This window comes from Epinephelus lanceolatus, chromosome 8, assembly GCF_041903045.1.
Source record: "Epinephelus lanceolatus isolate andai-2023 chromosome 8, ASM4190304v1, whole genome shotgun sequence".
NCBI classification, from domain to species: Eukaryota; Metazoa; Chordata; class Actinopteri; order Perciformes; family Serranidae; genus Epinephelus; species Epinephelus lanceolatus.
The window spans coordinates 40441033-40463701 of NC_135741.1; the positions used below are offsets into that span (position 1 = coordinate 40441033).

The following is a 22669-nucleotide window of genomic DNA, read 5'->3' on the forward strand; positions in this document are numbered from 1 at the left end:
ACCAGGTTGATAAAAAGCCAGAGTCAGGTGGTGATTAGTTTAGCATGAAGTGGTGCAGCACAGGAAGAAAGCTAGCCAGGCTCTGTTCAAAGGTTAAAAAAAATCAGTCCACCAGCACCTCTAAAACTCACTAATTGACTCGTTGTATGTCATTTGTTTAAACCATACAAACACAAGTGTAAAAGATGATTAGTTACTGGGAGCTACATGCTCAAACTGTTTCTCTCTGGGAGCAGTGATTTCCTGGAGTATTGACAAAATGAGATATGTTAATTAGTGAGCTTTAGGAAAGCTGGCAGTTTGATTGTTTTAACCTTTGGACAGAGCCAGGCTAGCTGTTTCCCCCTGCTTCACCACTTCCTTTAACATTATGTTTTCTAACCAGTGACACAGCAGGTGTTGAGTTACTGGGATTGTCCCCCTTAAACCTGTAGAGTCCGGTTAGCATGTGAGGCCTGAAATCTAGTGAATCATCCCCTGCAATTCATTATGATGGCTTAGGAGTAGAGTTAATATATAAAGTCAAGTTCTGCAGTTGTGTCTAAGCACATATTATCAGATTACAGCCTGACTGATATTAGAAGTTTGAGGTAAGTACTCATATAAATCTAAATTTTAAATAGTATATAACAATATTCTATTTGATTTTTCAAAAAACTGTGAACTAGTTTAGCTTTTCGCCATTGCAAATTGTTGTTGGACATATACACTGATACCAAAATATCTGCAATAAGCCAATATCAGCTGATATATTGATGTGGTCTGGACCTTTGCTCGAGCACATACATGCAAAGGTGTGTAGATAAACATGGAGTGTGATAAGGTAGGTTTGGGCAATATATTGATATGATATTGATATTGACATAATGACATGAGACTGATGAGATGTTGTCTAAGATTTTGGATATTGTAATATCATCCATTACAGTAAAGTGTTGTAATTTTCTGAACTTACCAGACTGTTCTAGTTGTTTTATTATTTGCCTTTACCCACTTAGTCATTCTATCCACATTAGTGATGATTATTTATCAAAAATGTCATTATGTAAATATTTTGAGAAAGCACTAATAATTTACCCTACCATATTGTTGCCTTATCAATATCGAGGTATTGTTTAAAAATATTATGATATTTTATTTTCTCCATATTGCCCAGCCAGGGCAGTTTGCCTCTGATCATAGAATAAGTGTATATGATGTAAATATTAATATATGGTGGTTTGATAGAAATAGTAACTATATGGTGTTTTATGTATCTTGCCATTTATGGAGATATTTGAAAAACAGGAATTGCTGATTTTCATGTACATAATATTTTATGCATAAATCTTTGAAAACAAATTTGAATTTGCAATTAAAATTACTTCAAGTAGAATTTAAAAGTAAGCTCCCCTATACACATTTTTCCACCAACATGGAAGGATTCTGCTCTGGTTTCTGCTTGTAATTTTGAACCATTACGAACAAATGCCCACAGGCAACTGATGCAATCTACCTTCTTGCTACTACTAAATACTTCCACTGTACATTGTGCAACGCCCTCTGCTGATGACGCATCCTTGATTACAATGGTTCCCCTTAAAACTGGTGGAAATGCAGGCCGGTTTGCTTAATAGCACCAAGGTTTCAAGAATGCTTTAGGGAACCAGTTCAAGAACCAGTACTAATTTGTCGGAAAGGGGGCACCAGTGGAAGCTTCTAAAAAGACACAGCAATGCTAACCATCCCAGTCTACAGCTTTATGACATTTCCATCTCCCTTCATATTTTTTTGTTTGGCTTGCTAGTCGCTATGATTGAGTCTCAGTGGATCTCACGGACACTGAAAGTTTGATATAACATTTCGGTCCAGTTCACTAAGAGCTGCCAGTTTTATTATTTTTATTCAGGCTATGTGGAAGTGTGGATTTCCTTTGACGTAGGTGCTTTGCTGACGGACTGAGAAGAATCAATGCCAGCTGAATTTCTACAAAGCCAAACTAGGGCAATGTGTTACCACCAGCCTAATACTGACCTCCATTTTATACCAGTACAAATATGACAGGGAGGCACGACAGTTCAATACTTGTTAATCTGACCTTTCTGCAATTACATATCTAAAGAGGAACCAGGTTTAAAACAGAAAAAAGGAAGCAAATATGTTAACGTCACTAATTTTGACATCAAGATCACCAGAGCTTCCTGTGTCTGAGATGAAACATTTTCCATTGTTTATTAGTGTACAGTGAGGCGGTGAGTGACAGCAGGGCAGTACGCTGATAATTTAGACTGTAGATATTTATTGAAGAACAGATCAATATGCTTACAGAAACATTTCAAGTTTTGTCAGTGTTGGTGTTTTTTGTCACTTGTGATTTGGAAGTATGTCTACAGAAGATAGCACTGTCTTCCTTTGTGGTAGTTTTGGTCACTCCATGGTGACATTTGACCTCTGAACAAATGCTGATGACAGCTCCCAGCTGAAACAAACGTTTTTGCCCACAGTTAATAAGAAGACTATTTATCTGTGAGTGCCAATGTTCTGTTTGCTTTGATCCTTGCCACAGCCGTGCACACCATATAGTGTTCATGATTTGGAGCTGTGCACGCTTCTATTATTCACGTCATGTGACCTCCACAATCATTGAAGATCTGTTTGCATAGTAACAGGGCTCCGCTGTTTAGTGCTCTTGATACACTTCCTTCACTCAGCGCAATAATCTGCTTCTCTGAGCTGAAGATGGGTTACAGAGAATAACTCCCATCTACTCTGTCCTCCCCATCTGTGTTTGTGAGCTAACATGTGCTGTAAAATACAGCTTCTGTCTCCCAGCACACACTCCCTCTTTGTTAAACCGTGTTCCAGATAACTGCATTCACATTTGCATGTAGATACACACATGCAGATACAGTATGATGCGAAAGGAAAACAAAGTATTTCCTAGATGTTACAGATGAATGAGGGTGTTTGTATGGATACATGTTTATTGCCACAGTAGATAGAAAGACATTGTAGTGATCATTCCCGGATGCTCTTCACAGATCTATAAGAACCAAAACAGTATTTCAGGTGGCCAACAGCTGTAAAAACTATTAAGTCAGAATAAACACCAATAATGTAGAGACTGCAGGAGCACACAGCATTGCCAAAATCATACAGTCATGGTCATCCAGTGAGATGACTGACTATGTCAGTTACAAGGCAGCCTTGTCTTCTCAGTCTTCCTACTGTAGCGAAGAATATCTAACAACATCATGTGAATCCATCTTCACACTCATAGACACTTTGAAATATGTTTACAGTAACAGCCAGTTGAGAGAGATAATGTCTAAGCTTTCTTATCATGTGTCACAGTTTGCAAATTGTTTCTCAGTACAGACTGCAGGTTTTCAACTCCTCATATTATTCATGTTGTAAATAAGCACAGGAGTTTTCTCAAGACGATGCCTAAGTCAACAGGGTGCAACATGATATGTGTTTGGTTGTACTGAAAGACTCTAAGGAGTTGGATATTTCACTTTTCTGGTAAGGCCACTTTGTTTTTTATGGGGTTTTTTGCTAGAGGAAATTAGCATTAGCGGATGTGCAGATTTCAGAGATAAAAACCAGGGGGATTTCCAGTTTGCTGGTCAATATCAGTATATCAGTAAAATACCAAATGTTATTATCTATGAAATAATAAAGGAGGGCATTTCTGCTTACATTTGACCACGCTAACTGTTGTACTGCAATAAACCAGGGTTCTTCAATGTTTTCAGGCCAAGGACCTTGTAGCTGAAAGACAGACGGAGCAGGGACCCCCTATCGTATAAAACTGAGTTGCATTTGGAATAATTCTCTGAATATTTTTGAGTTCTCCCTTCTTTGCACTTGCCTGTAGCTGTTTGGTCAGCAGCAGCTGTAGCATGGCTACTAGGTACGTTGGCAATACCTCTGCACTTTAGCTGGAGGTGTCTGAGGTGGACGGTGTATCAGACTGTCTTGCTTGAAAATACTTACAAAAATATTCCATTGTGGCTCACAAGAATGTCTGTACTCTTCACATCTAAATACAGCTAATTGGACATATTTGGGGGAAAAAAAGGTGCTACAAAGTAATTTAGCATTAGCTTGTTCAGATGATTGCACAAGGATTCATGGCGAACAGTTTGCCTATCATTAATGATTAATAATATATACATATATATATATATATATATATATATATACTGTATGAAGTACTGTCTATCTATCTCTCTGTCTACATATATGTGTGTGTGTGTGTGTGTGTGTGTGTATACATACATATAGTATTTCATATGATTTATCAATTTTGACTGCTTTTCTATATTTCACAATGACCTCAAGGAGTTACATGGACATACATGTATATTTAGAAAAAAAAAGAAAGAAAAAATAAGACATAAAAATATGTTGCCAAATCATTTGTAAATACAATAAAATACAAAAAAAAAGATAAATAATTAAAAATGTAAATAAGGCACACCATGTTAAATGTGTAATAGTTACTTAAAGATACCCCTTATTAAAACTTGGTCAGACAGTTTAAATCTGTGATACGGAGCCCCGAGAGTCCCGAAAGGTGATATTGTTTTTATCATGTGTGCACAAGTTATTATCTTGTGGGACAGACAATAGATTAACTTGTGTGCACAAAATAAAACATATTAACTTTTGGGACTGTAAGGGCTTCATCATCCTGCAGTATTCTTAGTGCTGAATGTTTTTATTTTATAATCACATAAATATCTCTTCTTTCATATATAACTACAACTTAATGTACACAGATTAGGTCTGTACACAGGGCTTAGCAAAAAGACTTTGATCTTTGGTTATTACACTGTTATCATAAACGTTCTCATGCCAGTCCTGTAAATCAACATCCTTGAGTCTAAGGTTAACCTGAACTTCATTCACGATTGTTATATGTTGTATTAATGATTATTTATATCTGAAGTAAGAAAGGTTTATATTTACTCCTATTAGTGTTTGTCACATATTTGACTAGCATAGTGCACCATGTAGAATTGAAAGATTATTTAATACATTAATTGTTCTTTTATTAACCTGTTTGTTTTTTTGTGGTGCTGTGCATCTTACCATCCCAGCTCAGGATGTGTGCTGAAAATTGTTTGTGGAACAAAAGCTTGAAAATGATAAATAGTATCGTGAGAAAAAAATCATGGAAGCTAGTTGTTTTACATAAAATCCCTTATTCTTATACTTAATGATCAGTACATGTTCACTACTAAGTGGTGCAACCCAATAAAATTCCACTGTTCTCCTAATAGTGTCAATACGTATGAAGTCACTCTGTGGCTGAGAGAACTAGGCCTGACTACTGCATATAACATTTCTCGTGTCTCGCTGTTTTTCCTCTCTTGTCTTCCTGCAGAAGGCACCATGGGCTGTGTGGGCTCAAAGAAGGAGCAGGAGCCTTTCAGCAAAGGGACGGGTAACGACGACCTGCAGAACCGTACACAGACCGCCCATTATGTCAAAGACCCCACAGCAGGAAACTTTGGAAACAAAGCTGTAAGCAGTAATGTTGTGACAGATCAAAATCTGAGAAAAGTATCTACTTGGTGTTCATCTCATGGCAAGATACAACATAACACATAAACAGAGCACGACGTTAGGGTAAAAAAAAAAAACCCCAGCATGGTCTGGCTCAAAATAATTATGTTCGTAACTAGCGTAATGTAATGCCATGTGACATATGTCACTAGCGTAGTGTGCTTCACATACAAGCACTAGCATCAGTATCTGACACTGACACTGAGGACGAGTTTGATGGAGTGAGACCAGGTTCCTTGTAGTTGCTGTAAAATATCAAACGTAAAAATACTTGTTATACTGAAAAATGGCCCCTGTGACAATGAGAGCTACCTTTTATACTGTTGGTCCTTTAAACCGGTGGTAAACAACCTTGTGGTCGGATCCCCTCCGAAAGGTCACAAGATAAATCTGAGAGATGATTAATGGGGTAGGAAAGAAGAAAGAAATAAAGTTCTGTTAGTGTGGACTCTCTTTTTTTTCATTTTGGGGGGAATTTTGAATAATTTGACCTTTATCAATCTCAAATGTGACCCAAGGGCCTCAGCTACATGCTGCTTTTTTGGGGAGGTCACAAGCCAAAACGGTTGATCCAAAATGCACCAAGTTACAAGAGAAGAGAAGGACAAGTATAAAATAGCATCAAATGGAAACATTATACTTAGGTACAGTACTTGAGTACATGTATTTAGTTACTTCCCCCATTGAACATGAATTTAGGTCTTTAGCCACATTATATGTGACCAAAAAGTGTTGATGAACATTTTGCTTATAAAAATGAGAAGCCACACCTGCGGAAGTGCCTCTGCTATAAATAAAGAATGAGGAAGGTTAATGGTGTCAGTTGCAGAAGCAGTGAAAGTATGAGATGAAATATGAAAAGAAAACACCACACTTTCACAGGTTACTCCCACAAGTGACAAGAGACTGTGTTCTTTTCAGAGAAGATAGATGTAGTCCGAACATGTTCCCAGGCTTGTTTGCATACTGGCCAGACTTTGATCCATGCCATTGGTAAAACAGCAGTGGTGTTGCATGTAAGCGTGGTTCCTCTGGCCACTGCTTCCTGTGTGCTGTCTGTAACATCTCGTTCTCCCTCAATGAAGAAAGAGGAAGTGACAGAAGCAGAACCAGAGCACTGAGGCAGGAGACGTATGATCAAAATTTGAGCATTAAGCAACACCTAAGACTTCCCTCGCCTCACACATACTGTATTGTATTATCTCAGATGTCTAAATTTACAGACAGTCTGTCTGGCTGTCTGGTCTCCACTCGGCTCAGCTCATATTTGTGCTAACATTGCACTGTGTTGAAAACAAAAGAAAAACCTAAAGCAAATATTACTGCCAGCAACATCTTGATTTTTAAAGCTGATAAGATAAAGTGCTTCCTTCCTCTCTTCCTTTCAAACATTTTTTTTTCTGTGCAATGGTTTTATGCTATAGTTTGGTCTATACTTGAGATGTAATCTTTAAAAATTTAAATATAATATTGCTGCATCTTTATTTAAATTTTTGCTAAGCAACCACTGAAACACATGTCGTTAGCTTAACTGCTATGTTGTTGTGAAGTAAACTCACAGATCTGTACCTTAAAATAAAAAAATAAATATTAAAAAAATAGAACAATGGACAGGTTGCAGGTGAGAGGCTGTTCATAGACAGTACGTAGGACACAGGAAAATGGAGATCAGTGTGGATGTATGAGACCCTCAGAAAGAGGAGAAATCACGGAGAACAACCAGTTGGTCCAGAGCTGCGCGAGGAGGATGATCACTTTAAGGCTTATTTTAGGATGAGTCAGGGACAGTTAGACGTTAGAGAGAAGTTGCAGCTACAGTTTGTTTAGATATGTCCCGCAGCTTGCCAAGGGCGACGATGCAATTCAGCTAGCATTAGCTTCACACAAACCATGTATGCTACTAACTGTTACTTGCTGTCATTGCTACCACAAAAGACCTGCCTCTCAACTCATCAGATTGGACAATGGCCAATGAAGTCAGGTGCTTTTTCTGCTCTGAGATGAAGTTTCTTTAACATGAAGCATTCATGTACTTGCACAAAAACATGAGGTGCATAGAGCGGAAAAACGTGAGGCACTTCCGCAATGCAAAGGCAGCAAGTGAAACCCTTCACTTTTATTCAAACCCATTCCAAAAAGATGCCTATGGCTGCTTAAATGCACTCTGTCTGATCAGGGCCTTACAAGCTTTTCAGCATCTCTTAGCTCATTATTTTGTTTTTGTGGCCTGTAACTTTAATGTTTTGGTTGACTCACACCTGTCATCAGTGTCATTACCAACAGCAGGAGTCACACGTCTTAAGTGAGAACGCTCTAAAAATCCACTGTACGTTAGACACACCAAGTTAACCACTAACTAATGTAGAAAGTCCGTTTGCAAACACATTTGCCATGACAACTTAGTATGGTGATAGTATTGCACTGCCCCTAAATGGCAAAAACAAAAACAAAACAAAAAAATACTGCAGCTTCAAGAAAGTTTTCTTCTCACTTTGAATCAACAAAAAGGGGAGAATTAATATTTGACAAACTTGAACTCTTCCTTAAGCCTTCACATCAACATAAGTCTCTCTTTCTCTCAACAGAGCAAAATGCCATCCAATGCTAACGCTTCAGACGGTGAGTCACAATTCCTATTTACATACTGCTGTAGCCCCACTTACGCAATTGCAACCTTGCTCTTGATGCTAAATCTTTTTTTTAAGCCAACCACTAATGAACCAATAAGGTCAGTCAATGACAGTTTTATTTCTAACCTCTAACATCTAGTTCAGGGCTGGTTTGGTGCAAAGAAAAAGTAACTGATGAAGCTCAAAACAACATGTGAGAGAGAGGAAGGAGAGTGAGTGTGTTGGCGCAGAGCGATAGCCCCTCTCACCGCCTCACCACACAGGCCTCCAATACACTGAAGAACAGCCTGACAGCTATTATTATCAAGTGTACACGGAAGTCAGTTACATAGTCAAAGTACGAAAGTACAGGGAGTCCAGTGTTAGTAACAAAGATAGCTGTGGTTCAGGCTTAAATGCAGTGTGTCCAGTGAAAAAACAACATGCACAGATACTGCACTCCCCTCACTTTCACATACACACTACAGCGTCAGCTGCATGTCAGCGATGCTGGGTGAAAACCTCATGAAAAACTTCCTTAAAAATGACAACTTTTCACAAGAAAACCAGGCTTGGTTTCAGCTCCAGTCATCTTTATATTCCTTGAGTGTTTTTTTGTTTTGTTTTACAAGCCCAAAGATGTTTTCTCTGGCCATAATTTAAATTCTTCAGAGAGTAAACATGCGTGCAGCTTCCACATGACAACGCAAAAGGGACATATTTTACACTGCATTGCAAGACCACAATGTACCAAAATGAAACCATCTGCTTTTCTTCTTTTCCTGGCCCTGCTGCTGTAGGAGAGAGTATTGCCATGGCTCTGTACGACTATGAGGCCATTCATGATGGTGACCTTGGCTTCAAGAAGGGAGATAAGCTCAGAATCTTAGAGGAGTAAGTATCAACAGTGAGAAAGCTCATTTATTCTTTCTTGCTGCATTTAGAAGAATAACTATATAAAATAATCATAATAAGTTAATTGTGTTCAAATGATTTTGGACTTGTAAAGTACACTGTCATGTCTTTGTTGATGAGAAGTTTTCACACTGTCTTTCTCTCTGTAGATCAGGGGAGTGGTGGAGAGCAATGTTACTCAGTACGGGTCAGGAAGGCTTCATCCCCAGTAATTATGTGGCCAAAGATACTCTGGAGGCAGAGGAGTAAGTGTACTCAAACTGACAACACATTTATCAGCCTTATCAGTATCTCACTGGTAAAACTGTTTGTTTTTTTTTGTCAATATTACTATGATTTTTTTCATCCTTATTCTTTATTATTATTTTCAGTAGAAGTAGTGATGATAATGTAATGATGAAAATATAATTAGCCTTCCAAATAAATGTGCTAGTGTCGTGGGCCTATTTAAATGGCAGTTTTTGCTGTTTTTCACAAAGTGGAAATGAACAAGGAAACAAAGCACACACAGGAATGGAAAATGAAGGCTTGCACAGGAAGAGCCGTTAGGAGGTTTCTGTGCTAACTGATCTGTTTCCTGTTGTTAAGGTGGTTCTTTAAGGGCGTTAGCAGGAAAGATGCTGAGAGGCAGTTGTTGGCCCCTGGGAACAGAGTGGGATCCTTCATGATCCGAGACAGCGAGACCACACAGGGTGAGTAAAAGACATTCTAAAACAGATTATTTGTCCCTTAATGCAGTGGTTTCCAACTGGTGGGTCATGTTCCAAAAGTGGGTTGTGGGTCCGTTCTGAATGGACCGCAAATGACCTGCACATGTGTCAAGTTTGTGAAAAACACATTTTATTTTTAAGTACAGTGAATTTCCGGTCCAGAGCTTTCATTTTGAAGTGCCGCCGTTGCTGTAGAGTAAGTGACAAACGGACAACTACTTAATAGAGACAGCAAATTAGCTCGATGACATGGCCAAATACAAGTATGATGCTGAATATATTAAAATGTGTGGACCTTGAACTAAAGACCAAGGAGAAATGTAGCTGGCTGGACCAGTTGGAAACCACTGCCTTAATGGAGCAGTCAAAGTAATCATGAGACATTATTAACAGAAAAGATCCCAACTAACACATCAAGCAATTTGATTTTAACAGACTTCATTTCATGTAATTTATTTTATTTATAAGAACAACACATTCATCAACATCTTTGTAAATGTGCCAGTGTTGGCCTACTGGCTAATTTTCAACTGCAGTCCTTTGACATGATGTTTTAAAACAGATAAAGTGATAAATTTCTTTTGGAGGGAGACTTTTAAGTCTGAAAACATAATGATGATTATGTCATCGGGGTTATACTAGTTTTGGACTTGCAACTTCATTTTCTAACGAAAAGCTCGCATTATGGATTAGAGGTGTGAAGTTCAAAATAAGTGAACATTTAGAAGGAATAAAAGATACTACTGAATTTCATCATGGAAAATGTAGGATCCAGTGTTTTTAGAATTTGACGCACAAGAGAGACAAAAAGTCAGGTTATCATGGCCTCTGTTACTTCAATTTTGATCACTCTCTTTATGCCTCCACACCGGCAATAGCCACCAATATCCATCAATAGCCACCAAAAACATAAGGAATTACGTCTTGGGGTTTTACGCTCCTCCATACATACATCTGTATGTATGTACAGACTTACGTATGGACATCCCGTTCTCAATAATGCGATATCTCAAAAACGCCTTGAAGAAAGTTTTTCAAAGTTGGCACAAACATCCACTTGGACTCAGCAATAAACTGATTAGATTTGGGTGGTCAGAGGACAAAGGTCAAGGTCACTATGACCTTGTGTCTGTCTCATTTTTATGAATGCAACATCTCAAGAAGGCTTTAAGGGAATTTCCTCAAATTTGGCACAAACATCCACTTGTATGTAAGGATGAACTGAGTAGAATTTGGTGCTCAAAGGTCAAAAGGTCACTGCTTTTGGCCATAACTCAAGAATTTATAGTATATAATATAATATATATAAAATTTTACACAGCTGTCACAAAAAGGGTGATGACATTTTATAATTAAAAAGTCAAAGCTCAATCTCACTGTGACATCATAATGTTCTGCAAAAACACTTTTCTGGCCAATGGCTAACCAATGACATCATTGGCCTTATGAAGGCCTCCTCAGAGGTTAAATACCTGGGTTTTTCCACACCAGTTTGTGTGACTAGTTCCAGCCTAGTCAGACAAGCATGAACTGATGAAGCCTCTTGGATAAGAGGTGAAACGTCTTCTAAGACAAAACTAAGTCCGGTTGCGTTCGATTCGATTGCCTTGAGATGACTTTTCTGGCCATTACTCAACACCATAACTCAGGAACAGAAGGGGAGACATTTGGTCAGATACTGAATTGGCAATTGTATAGATCTTCTGTGCTGCCTGGTTGAAGATGAGTGTGAGGCGTCCACATTTCGGAATATGCCACTTCTTTGCAGCAGCACGTGAAGCATTAATAACTCTTATGGCTACTTATGACTTTGGACAGACATTGATGTAAAGTGTAACTGCAACCTGACTGGTTCTTGAAGGCATACAACTGCATGGAAGAGCAATACTAAATCACTTTAGTCTCTCTTTAAGTGTCCCATGTTGGTCTGCAGTCAGTCCCTCTAAAAATTAAACATCTCTGGAATACAAACACAAATACACAATACATACAAAAATAGAACTTAACATGTTGAATCATCTAAAAATATAAGCTTGTATCAGTGGAAAAAAATACTGGCATCAGCATTTAAAAAATCCCCTATGGGTCACATGGTAACTACTGTTTTCTTTCTGTTTCACCACAGGCAGCTACTCCCTGTCTGTCAGAGACAGTGATGGTCAAAACGGTGACACAGTTAAACATTATAAGATCCGTACACTGGACAATGGAGGATTCTACATCTCTCCCCGCAACACCTTCGGCACGCTGCAGGAGCTGGTCACCCATTACAAGAGTGAGTTCACTACTGTCAGAATTTAGACAGTTTGTCACTGAGTGATTTTTACCTCCTCACAGTTTTGTTTTAATAGTCTAGTTGAGTAATTGCCTGTCATTAAAATGATGATGTAAGAAGCGAATGAGGAATCCTTAGTAATCCTAAGGGGTGAGTTTTTTTCAAAATGTTTCTCATTTAATGGTCTCAGACAGGAGCAACTCCACTTCAGTCTGTGTCCTATTTAAAGTGGCGCCTACAGTGATGTACAGCACGCTCTACTGGCCGACTTTAAAACTGTTGATGTGAAACATTATCAGAGTCATTACCAAAGTGATAGATTGTATTGCTTTAATTCAATTAGTAGAAGCATCAGCATGGGAATGTTTTTATTTTTGCCGAACTTACTGGAATGTTTGAATGCTTTGTGAAACTGTCAATTTAATAAAATACATCAGTTCAATAAGAAAAACATAGTACTGATTTTCATGGTTTAATTTTGCATAAAATGAAAAAAACTATACTCTGACCATTAGACATAAATATATAACAAATTTAAATCTTGAATTTTCTGTTTATTCCAGAGCAAGGAGATGGCCTCTGCCAAACCCTGACCAACCCGTGCTTGAGCCCCAAACCTGAGAAACCATGGGAGAAAGACGCCTGGGAAATCCCAAGATCATCCCTCAAACTGGAAAAGAGGCTTGGTGCAGGGCAGTTTGGAGAAGTCTGGATGGGTAAGATAGACCTGAATCATTATACAGTCCAGTTATTGATGGAGATGGGAAAATAGCAATTCATTTTCTAATTGTGATAATTGTTTTTCTTTAAGCTACATACAATAAACACACCAAAGTAGCAGTGAAGACCATGAAGCCTGGCAGTATGTCAGTTGAAGCCTTCATGGCCGAGGCCAACCTGATGAAGACTCTACAGCATGACAAACTGGTTCGACTCAATGCTGTGGTCACTAAGGAGGAGCCTATCTATATCATTACTGAGTTCATGGAGAAAGGTGCGTATGAGTGTGTGTGTAAATGCAGTCGCCAGAAGTAAAATGCTAACACTAGGCTATAAACAAACAACACCACAGTTGCATGACTTCAACATCACCACAACGAGGTGTGATAACAATCTGTGGTCTTTTTTAGCCACTAGCTAGCAGCTGCCTTTTTAAAAACAAATAAAGGCTTCAAAATTTACAGGTGGGGTATTTACTGAAACATATTATGTCATAAAACAAAATGTGAAATTTCATTTCATTCAAAACTCCACTGAGGTGAGGGAACCTGGACACACACTTCTGATCTATCAGAGCATAAATGAGGCAACAGTGGACAGGCAGGTAAAAGTAACCAATCTCAGTCTCATCACTGGCAGTATGTGAAACACCTGTGCACAACCCTGGTGGTAGAAGCTTTACTTCCTGGAAGTTGTCATTTGTAAGTACTGAATGGCATACTGTGAGGCATACAAATGGAAGCCACTGTCTTGTCATACAATACCAAAATACAAAAAAGGGAGTGGAACACAGTGAAAACAGTAAAAACATATAAAATCACAAAGCACCTTATAACAGTATCAAACAATTATATCACACAGTAAATGGGGCTTTGGGAGGAATCAGGCTAAAGCCATCATTAATCAGAGATCCCCAAATCTATAAAACACACATCTCAATACAGAAGTAGAGCAATCTGGATTACAGCATAACACTCATGTCAAAATCCTTATTGAGGCCTGTAGGGTGAAGTGCATCTAAAGTGTCAGTCCAGACAGCCTATAAACATCTACATGATATTACATCAAGGCCCAGTTTAACATAATGGGAAACTCAGGCAAATCACAGATCAGTTATTTCCAACCAGGGGTAGAAATACCCTGGAGGGTACTTTTGTAGTTGCCAGAAGGTATGTTGAAAGACTCTGGAGTAGCTCAACTAATTGACTGAAATGACTGAAATCACTTTTTTTTTTTCTTTTTTTTTCTGGATCCACAAGTCAGTGCATTAAAAGTCAGTGGGAAGCAGTCTGTCTAAACAGTTAGCTAAAATTTATGGCTGAAGGGTTGAAATAGTAAATAATAAATACTTAGCTAAAAGAAATTGCAAAAAGGTTAAAATAGATAAATGCTATGAATAAACATTTTTTAAGGAGAAGATAAACTTAATTAATTCCCAAGGGAATTCCACTCTGTTGTCATACACACACAGGCCCGAAATACACACACATGCACGAACAGGACCTACACATGCATTGAATGGAGAGATGTCAGAGCAAGGGGGCTGCCTTTGACAGGCGCCCTGAGCAGTTGGGGGATCAGTGCGTTGCTCAAGGGCACCTCGGCAGTGCCCAGGAAGCGAACTAGCACCTCTCTGGCTACCAGTCCACACTCCATACTTGGTCCAGATGGCGACTTGAACTGGTGACCCTGTGGCTCCCAAGCCAAGTCGTCCCTATGGGCTGAGCTACTGCTGCCCTAGAAGAGGAGTAGGCAGAGTAGTCAGTGTAGACATTTGCAAAGAACACGTACAATAGTTAAAGCTCCTTTATGTTAGCAGTGGACATTAACTTTATTTAACCTTAAAAAAATAAAGGTTAAACCTTTGTCAATATGTTTGTAAAGCATATAGTTGTTTGTTTGTATTTGCATTTCCAGTTCGCAGATATTTTGCCTATGTTGAAGATGTGTCTAGATGTAGACACATGTGGCATATGTTTATTCATGTGTGTGTGTGTGTGCCTACAGGCAGTTTATTAGACTTCTTAAAGAGTGACGAGGGCAACCGTGTTCAGCTCCCCAAGCTCATCGACTTCTCTGCCCAGGTCAGTCTCAATCACTCACATGACAGCTTGCCAGACCAGTTCCTCTGTTTGTTTGGTTGTTTCATATCAGTGCATCCTTTGTTTGTCTGCAATACGCAGGACGCAGTTGGCATAAGAATGTTTGCATAATTTGTTGAGGTCAGTAGTCTATTGCTCTGATCATAGGGATTGGGTTGAAAGTGAATTATATTATTCAGTATCTGGGACATTTAAAAACAAGATTTGTGTAATCCTGCAACATAGTATACAGTTTTTTAACAATGGGCAATTGGTGAGACAATAATTTTATTCTTGCATACCTGACAGTCTACACAAGTAAGTAAAGCAGAGTTGAATTCTTTGTTTGTATGATGCCTCAGAGGGTAATAAACAGTAGTGATTGCAAGGAAAAAACTGACACTTCATCCAGGGTGAATAACGCTGAAACATAGGTCCATCACTAAGAAAGAAAATACAGTGTCATTTGTGTGAAGCACATTAATCTACACCCAGCCAATATAACTCAGCTGCGGAGCTGTAGTGCCTATGCTTTCAGACCTGCAGTTCCAGTCTGACCTGTACTTCCTCTTAGAGAGTAACACACCCATGTGTACCTACTGTTTGTTTATGTTTCACACCTGGACACTGTAACAGTCCTGGTGAGAGAATTTTAAACCCTTGAAAAGTAAGAGTTAAAACACCTCAGAGTGTGTTCTCCAATAACTGTTCTCATGTTGGAGAGGGAAGGAGGGGGTCCTAACCACATTTTATTTATTCAAAGTAAGATAAAACCCAGGATGCAAAGGCTCAAATAAAAAGAAGGTTAGAGCTGCCTGTTTTGATTGAATTCCACCATGACTGGTTTTGTCATGTTGAATTATGCATCAGATAGTCAGATTGGTTTTATCTATGGCTAACACAAAGGAGCTGTACATCCTCACACGCTAAATGCCTCTTGCTGTTATTATTAGCAATACTGAAAGAAAAAAGCAGCTTATACAAAGTCTATGATATGTACAGTATGTCTGAGAGCATGGAAGTGTGTGGACATATCCTGTTCCAGGCTGATTTGTTCAATTTGATTGCCAGAGACAGTTACCACTGGGAACTATGTTTTGATTCTTTTAAACTGACTTATTCATCTGTAGACCGCAGAGGGCATGGCCTACATTGAGCAGAGGAACTACATCCACAGAGACCTGAGAGCTGCCAACATCCTGGTCAACAAGGCTTTAGTGTGCAAAATTGCTGACTTCGGCCTGGCTCGTATCATTGAAGACAACGAGTACACGGCCAGGGAAGGTATGACACAATATTCACTGTCATGTGTTGTGTAGCTACGTTTGGTCAGCAGAAGTGATTAAGAAAGTGGGGAACTGATTCCCCAGAACTGATGAAATGGGAGCAGTCACGGTTTCATCAGTTCAGGGGAAATTACTTTCTGTCAGCGAGATGTCGGATTACAACATTAGTGACAAAAATAGTAGGGAGCCAAGATGAGAGTGACTTGCTGTGTGGCTTACGGAAGAAGCAGAGGATGTTAGAGTTTGACAGGATGTGTGACCAGCATGAAACTTCTCAGCAATGTCATTAGGAGCAAGCTAATGTGCGGTATCAATATAAGACCTGTTTGCAATTTCCCTCTTAATCAGGAGCCAAATTCCCCATCAAATGGACAGCCCCTGAGGCCATCAACTACGGCTCTTTCACCATCAAATCTGATGTCTGGTCCTTTGGCATCTTGCTGACTGAGATTATCAGCTATGGACGCACACCATACCCAGGTAAGTGGATCACTGATTTCACCTTTGATGTAGTATTTGCCAGAACGCCTCAAAGAGCAGGGCACTTGCAGTTAGTTCACAAAGTTTTTGTCCTATTTCCACCGTGGATTTATTATTAGATCTGGATACCTGACACCAAAAATCAGGCCAACCATAATTTCTTGCCTGGTACATATGCCAAAAAAAATTCTAGCTTCTGCGTTTACTTTGGGGTATGCGGACCACCGAATATGCGCAGTAGCAAGTTCCCAATCAGCCCAAAGATTTTCCATGTGGAAATATACTATATGACATATATCTCCCTATATCAAGACTTATTTTTCCATATATGTTACCAATATATTATTATCATATACATGCATTCTCTGGATATATGAAAATATAAGTATAACATATAGGGAAACCCCATAGTAAAATGTGTATATGTACATGTATTTAAAACATCTATATGACCAATTTTTATATGGTATTAAATATTGCTACCATATATGTTGATGATATATATTTAATTTATATATTTTTATCGAAACAACAAATATACAAAAATTCTGTATGCTCATATGTTTTCTTATTCATTTTTGAGATACATCTATCTTTTATATTTACATATGTAATATCAACATATATTGATGTGCTTTCAGATGGATATATATGTGCATAGAATATGCGCTTACAATTTAAGTATATATGATATATGTACATAAATTAAAAATATCTATATGATGCATTTTTTATGATATTATATGTCACTACTATATATGTTAACAATAGATGTTTAATTTATGAAAACAACATATAAAAAAGTCTGTACGCATATATATGTTTTCTTATACTTTTTGACATACATGTGTATATATAATATTAATGTGGTCCAAACTCACGCAGTAAACACGTAGTACAGCTGAAGCTGATGGGGATGTCAGTGGATCACCTACAGTCAGGTCCATAATTATTTGGACAATGATACAGTTGTCGTCATTTTGGCTCTGTACACCACCACTATGGGTTTTAAATGAAACAATGAATACGTGCTTAAAGTGCAGACTCTCAGCTTTCATTTAAGACTTTTTTCAAAAATGTAGTATGAACCGTGTAGGAATTACAACCATTTCTTCACACAGTCCCCCAACTTTAAGGGCTCATAAGTATTTGGACAAATTAACATAATCATCAATTAAACAGTCAGTTTTAATACTTGGTTGCAAATCCTTTACAGTCAATGACTGCCTGAAGTGTTGGACACATAGACATCACCAGATGCTGGGTTTCTTCCCTGGTGAAGCTCTGCCAGCCCTTTACTGCAGCCGTCTGCACTTCCTGCTTGTGTTTTGGGTGTTTTGCCCTCAGTTTTGGCTTCAGCAAGAGAAACGCATGCTCATTTGGATTCAGGTCAGATGATATGACTTGACCATTACAGAACATTCCTTTTCTTTGTCTTAAAAATGTCTTTGGTGGCTTTTGCAGTATGCTTCAGGTCAATGTCCATCTGCACTGTGAAGCATCGTCCAATGAGTTTTGAAGCATTTGGTTGAATCTGAGCCGATAATGTAGCCCCAAACACTTCAGCTTTCATCCTGCTGCTCATGTCAGCAGTCACATCATCAATAAATACAAGAGAACCAGTTCCACTGGCAGCCATACATGGCCATGACATAACAGTACCTCCACCATGCTTCACTGATGAGGTGGTGTGCTTTGGATCATGAGCAGTTCCTTCCCTTCTTCCTTCTCTTCTCTTCCCATCATTCTGGTAGTTGATCTTTGTTTTATCTGTCCATAGTATGTTGTTCCACAACTGTACAGGCTTTTAGATGGTTTTTGACAAACTCTAATCTGGCCTTCCATTTTCAAGGCTAACCAATGGTTTACATCTTGTGATAAACCCTCTGTATTTATTCTAGTGAAGTCTTCTCTTGCTGACAAGAGCAGCAGGATGAAAGCTGAAGTGTTTGGGGCTACATTATCTGCTCAGATTCAACCAAATGCTTCAAAGCTCATTAGACGATGCTTCACAGTGCAGATGGACATTGACCTGAAGCATATTGCAAAAGCAACCAAAGACATTTTTAAGACAAAGAAAAGGAATGTTCTGTGATGGTCAAGTCATATCATCTGATCTGAATCCAACTGAGCATGCGTTTCTCTTGCTGAAGCCAAAACTGAGGGCAAAACACCCAAAACACAAGCAGGAAGTGCAGACGGCTGCAGTAAAGGGCTGGCAGAGCATCACCAGGGAAGAAGCCCAGCATCTGGTGATGCCTATGTGTCCAACACTTCAGGCAGTCATTGACTGCAAAGGATTTGCAACCAAGTATTAAAACTGACTGTTTAATTGATGATTATGTTAATTTGTCCAAATACTTATGAGCCCTTAAAGTCGGGGGACTGTGTGAAGAAATGGTTGTAATTCCTACACGGTTCATACTACATTTTTGAAAAAAGCCTTAAATGAAAGCTGAGAGTCTGCACTTTAAGCAGGTATTCATTGTTTCATTTAAAACCCATAGTGGTGGTGTACAGAGCCAAAATGACGACAACTGTATCATTGTCCAAATAATTATGGACCTGACTGTATCACCTAACTTATCTCAAGGGCGACATGAACCAAATTGCATGGCAGGGCATCCAATAGTTGTTTAAATATTTTAACTGAAAACCACAAATGTCAATTATATTGTAGCACTAGAGGTAAAGTCGACCGATCACTAAAGTCAGAGGGATTCATCCTCAGGGGACTATGACTATCAGCACACAGTTTCATGGCAATCCATCCAATAGTTGTAAAGATATTACAGTAACTGACCAGCTGACCAACATTGTCATCCACTGAGCCACGAAACTAGCGTTCCAGCTGGAGTAATCAAATGTCAGCCCCTGAGCTATTTTTTTATTTTTTTTTATGTGGCTGTGGCTCTGCAACCTCTCTTAACCCAATCACATGCTCTTGTTTTCAGGGATGACCAACCCAGAAGTGATCCGTTCACTGGAGAAGGGCTACCGAATGCAGCGCCTGGACAGTTGTCCCACCGAACTATATGAAATCATGCTGGAGTGCTGGAAGAACAAGCCTGAGGACCGCCCCACCTTCGATTACCTGCAGAGTGTCCTGGAGGATTTCTACACAGCCACAGAGAGCCAGTATCAGCAGCAGCCATGAGACTTGACATCCACAAACATGTTTTCTCTAATAGTACTGTTCCATTCATACTTTCCAGCAAGTCCAGTTTCTACATGCAGCAGTGCAATTCAGAGCGCTCACACACACATTCTCACTTTACAGTTATCTTTCCGTCTGTCTTTGTCTTTCTCATTCACACATTGTAAATTTAAGAAGGGACTGTACAAAAATTACTAGGGAGCGAAGTTTGAAACTTTATTAAATATATTCTTTAGGAAGCTAGGCATCACTGTTTCTAACATTTTAAATAAATTACTTGGAAATTTGAATGAGAACATTTTTAAAGTAATACAACCACCACTGACAAACTATATACAGTTATTATTATTAGACTATTATTATTACTATTACAATATTAGGACAACACAATCCTACCTCATACTTGGGTCAGGGGCACAGCGCAACAGACGCTGTCTGATGATATTCTGAGAGCTTAGTTAGTTGTAGGCTTACATGACCAAAGCCACATCAGCTGTCCTGAATATGTATCTCCACAAAATCAGCCATAAATTATCTGGATGCACACCAGCAGACATGCACGGACATCAATCAATCAATCAATCAATTTTATTTATAAAGCCCAATATCACAAATCACAATTTGCCTCACAGGGCTTTACAGCATACGACATCCCTCTGTCCTTATGACCCTCACAGCGGATAAGGAAAAACTCCCCAAAAAAAGCGCTTTAACAGGGGAAAAAAAAAACGGTAGAAACCTCAGGAAGAGCAACTGCGGAGGGATCCCTCTTCCAGGACGGACAGACGTGCAATAGATGTCGTACAGAACAGATCAGCATAATAAATTAACAGTAATCCGCATGACACAATGAGACAGAGAGAGAGAGAGAGAGAGAGAGAGAGACAGAGAGAGAGAGAGACAGAGAGAGAGAGAGACAGAGAGAGAGATGCAGGTAATGACAGTAGCTTACAACAACATTATTTAAAGTAATAATATTATAGTTATAGTTCTGGCTACTGTGGTACAATATGTTGAAAGTATGTATTAATATCTGGCAGTATACATGACACAAACACGTGACTTTATATTTGATACATATATCTTTAAAGAGATACTTGTACATAATGGGTCAGTTTCATTACTCAGATTTGCAGGTGAGGGGAAGGTTGCAAAACTGGACCCATGCAGGACTTTACATAAAAAGCTGAACATAGCAAGTGTGTTGGATAAGCCCTGCTGGTGCACAGGCAAGGACAGAAAGACTGGGTACTTCTTTTAAATTTGCAAGGTAAGGCTTGAATGAATAAAATCTGAGAAAAGAAACAGACCCTATACTGGGCTGTAAAAAATTCTGACTACTTTTTCCTAAACAAAAAGAAAAGATAAATAGCCGTCCTACTTTTCTGCCCTCAATACTCCTATAATGTTTGTACAGTCCCTAACATTTGAACAGCTTCAAAGTTTTCTTTTTTATAATAACATGTACTGTACAGCCTGCAAGTAGGAGGCCGTATAGGGTTACAAATGTTTTTGTACAGTACAGTAAAGTACAAAGATACATACTCACAAACAAACGAGGCCACCTGAAAGCAGTCATATGGAACATACTAGATTTAGTTGGTATGCTCCAGCACACATTGTGCATCCATCAAAGAAAGGTATAACCACAACACAGATGTTAAGAGGGAAATATGTGCAGTGTTCAGCTCTGATGATAGCCTACCATGTTGATGTCAGTGATTCAGCAAGCAACGCTGTCGGTGTCCACTGCCTTCCTGTTAAAATTGTTTGGCATTGTGAAAGGAGACTGTGGATTTTACAAAATTCAAGATATACTGTACAGCTGATATATGCTTAAATCTAATATTTATATTCTATAGATATTTTCCCAGTATGCTGTGGCTTGTTTTAGCATTACTCCTTCATTGTGCCTTTTTAAGTGTTTTTTTTCTGTCAGTCGTAACATTTATAATATATTCCATACCCTCTGTACATATAAACAGGTGTACACAAATAAATACAATTATTTAGGAATATGGTCTTTAATGTAAAGACATATTAGCTGATAATGCTTGTTTATCCTTTGGACCCACTGAACGTTTGTTCTGTATTTGGGAACTAGATGAAAAAGCAGTGCATACAGATGTTCACATCTTTTGTCTTTCGTTCTCAGCCTTCTCTTTTGTTACTGTGTGAAAAAAAACGAAATAATTTATTTGTGCAAATATCACTGCTCTGAACATTACTGTATCAATGATCTTTCTAAACCTGAATGCCTTGTCTATCATTTTTTAGTGAAAGACTCATTACTCTGCTGTTTTTCAACTCTGTTTTAGATAATGTGATTCTTGTATTGTTGACAATAGCAATATTTTTTCTGGACTAAAATCTGAAATCTTCAAAGGGAATATTTTCAGGTAAGAGTTTGTCATTTGTTGTGTTTGTTATTCATTTAGAGACAACTGTGATAAAGAATATCTGGGGGAAGTTTTCTAAAGAAAATTTGTATAGAGAGATGATATGTGATTATACTGAATCAATACCTAGCACTGTATATGTAGCCTATGCATAGGGTTACAAATGTTTTTGTGTTTTTCTTTATCCATATAAAGCTCTGCATATTTTGTTGGATGCTTAGTTCAATGCAACTGTAGTGAAATTTTTCAAATAAATTGGTTTAGAAATAACTATCTGCCCAAATGTTCAGTTATATAACAGCAAGCAAAATTTCATATATTGTTTACACACTTACATACACAGTTAATGTGCTTGTTTTGTGTGTATTGTATTAATAAAGGACGAAAATATTTGAAATAGGCTATGATAGCTAACAAAAATGTTTTTCACATTATTTCAAATGAAGATGAAAAAATACATTAAACTTCTATCAAGTAAAAC

The 22669-nt window shown here is 38.4% G+C and overlaps 1 protein-coding gene across 1 annotated transcript in view; it reads left to right on the forward strand.

The window, feature by feature from the left end:
- hck (HCK proto-oncogene, Src family tyrosine kinase) overlaps positions 1 to 22662 on the forward strand; it is a 30001-nt gene extending 7339 nt beyond the window's left edge. Inside the window, exons 2-13 of the mRNA XM_033627872.2 lie at positions 5375 to 5514; positions 8142 to 8175; positions 8966 to 9059; positions 9230 to 9325; positions 9669 to 9772; positions 11916 to 12065; positions 12629 to 12781; positions 12877 to 13059; positions 14793 to 14869; positions 15997 to 16150; positions 16501 to 16632; positions 19587 to 22662. Of these exons, the coding sequence (XP_033483763.1) occupies positions 5383 to 5514; positions 8142 to 8175; positions 8966 to 9059; positions 9230 to 9325; positions 9669 to 9772; positions 11916 to 12065; positions 12629 to 12781; positions 12877 to 13059; positions 14793 to 14869; positions 15997 to 16150; positions 16501 to 16632; positions 19587 to 19789 (1512 nt within the window). The 5' untranslated portion in view covers positions 5375 to 5382 and the 3' untranslated portion in view covers positions 19790 to 22662. The remainder of the gene's footprint in view (positions 1 to 5374; positions 5515 to 8141; positions 8176 to 8965; positions 9060 to 9229; positions 9326 to 9668; positions 9773 to 11915; positions 12066 to 12628; positions 12782 to 12876; positions 13060 to 14792; positions 14870 to 15996; positions 16151 to 16500; positions 16633 to 19586) is intronic.
- Positions 22663 to 22669: the final 7 nt, after the last annotated feature.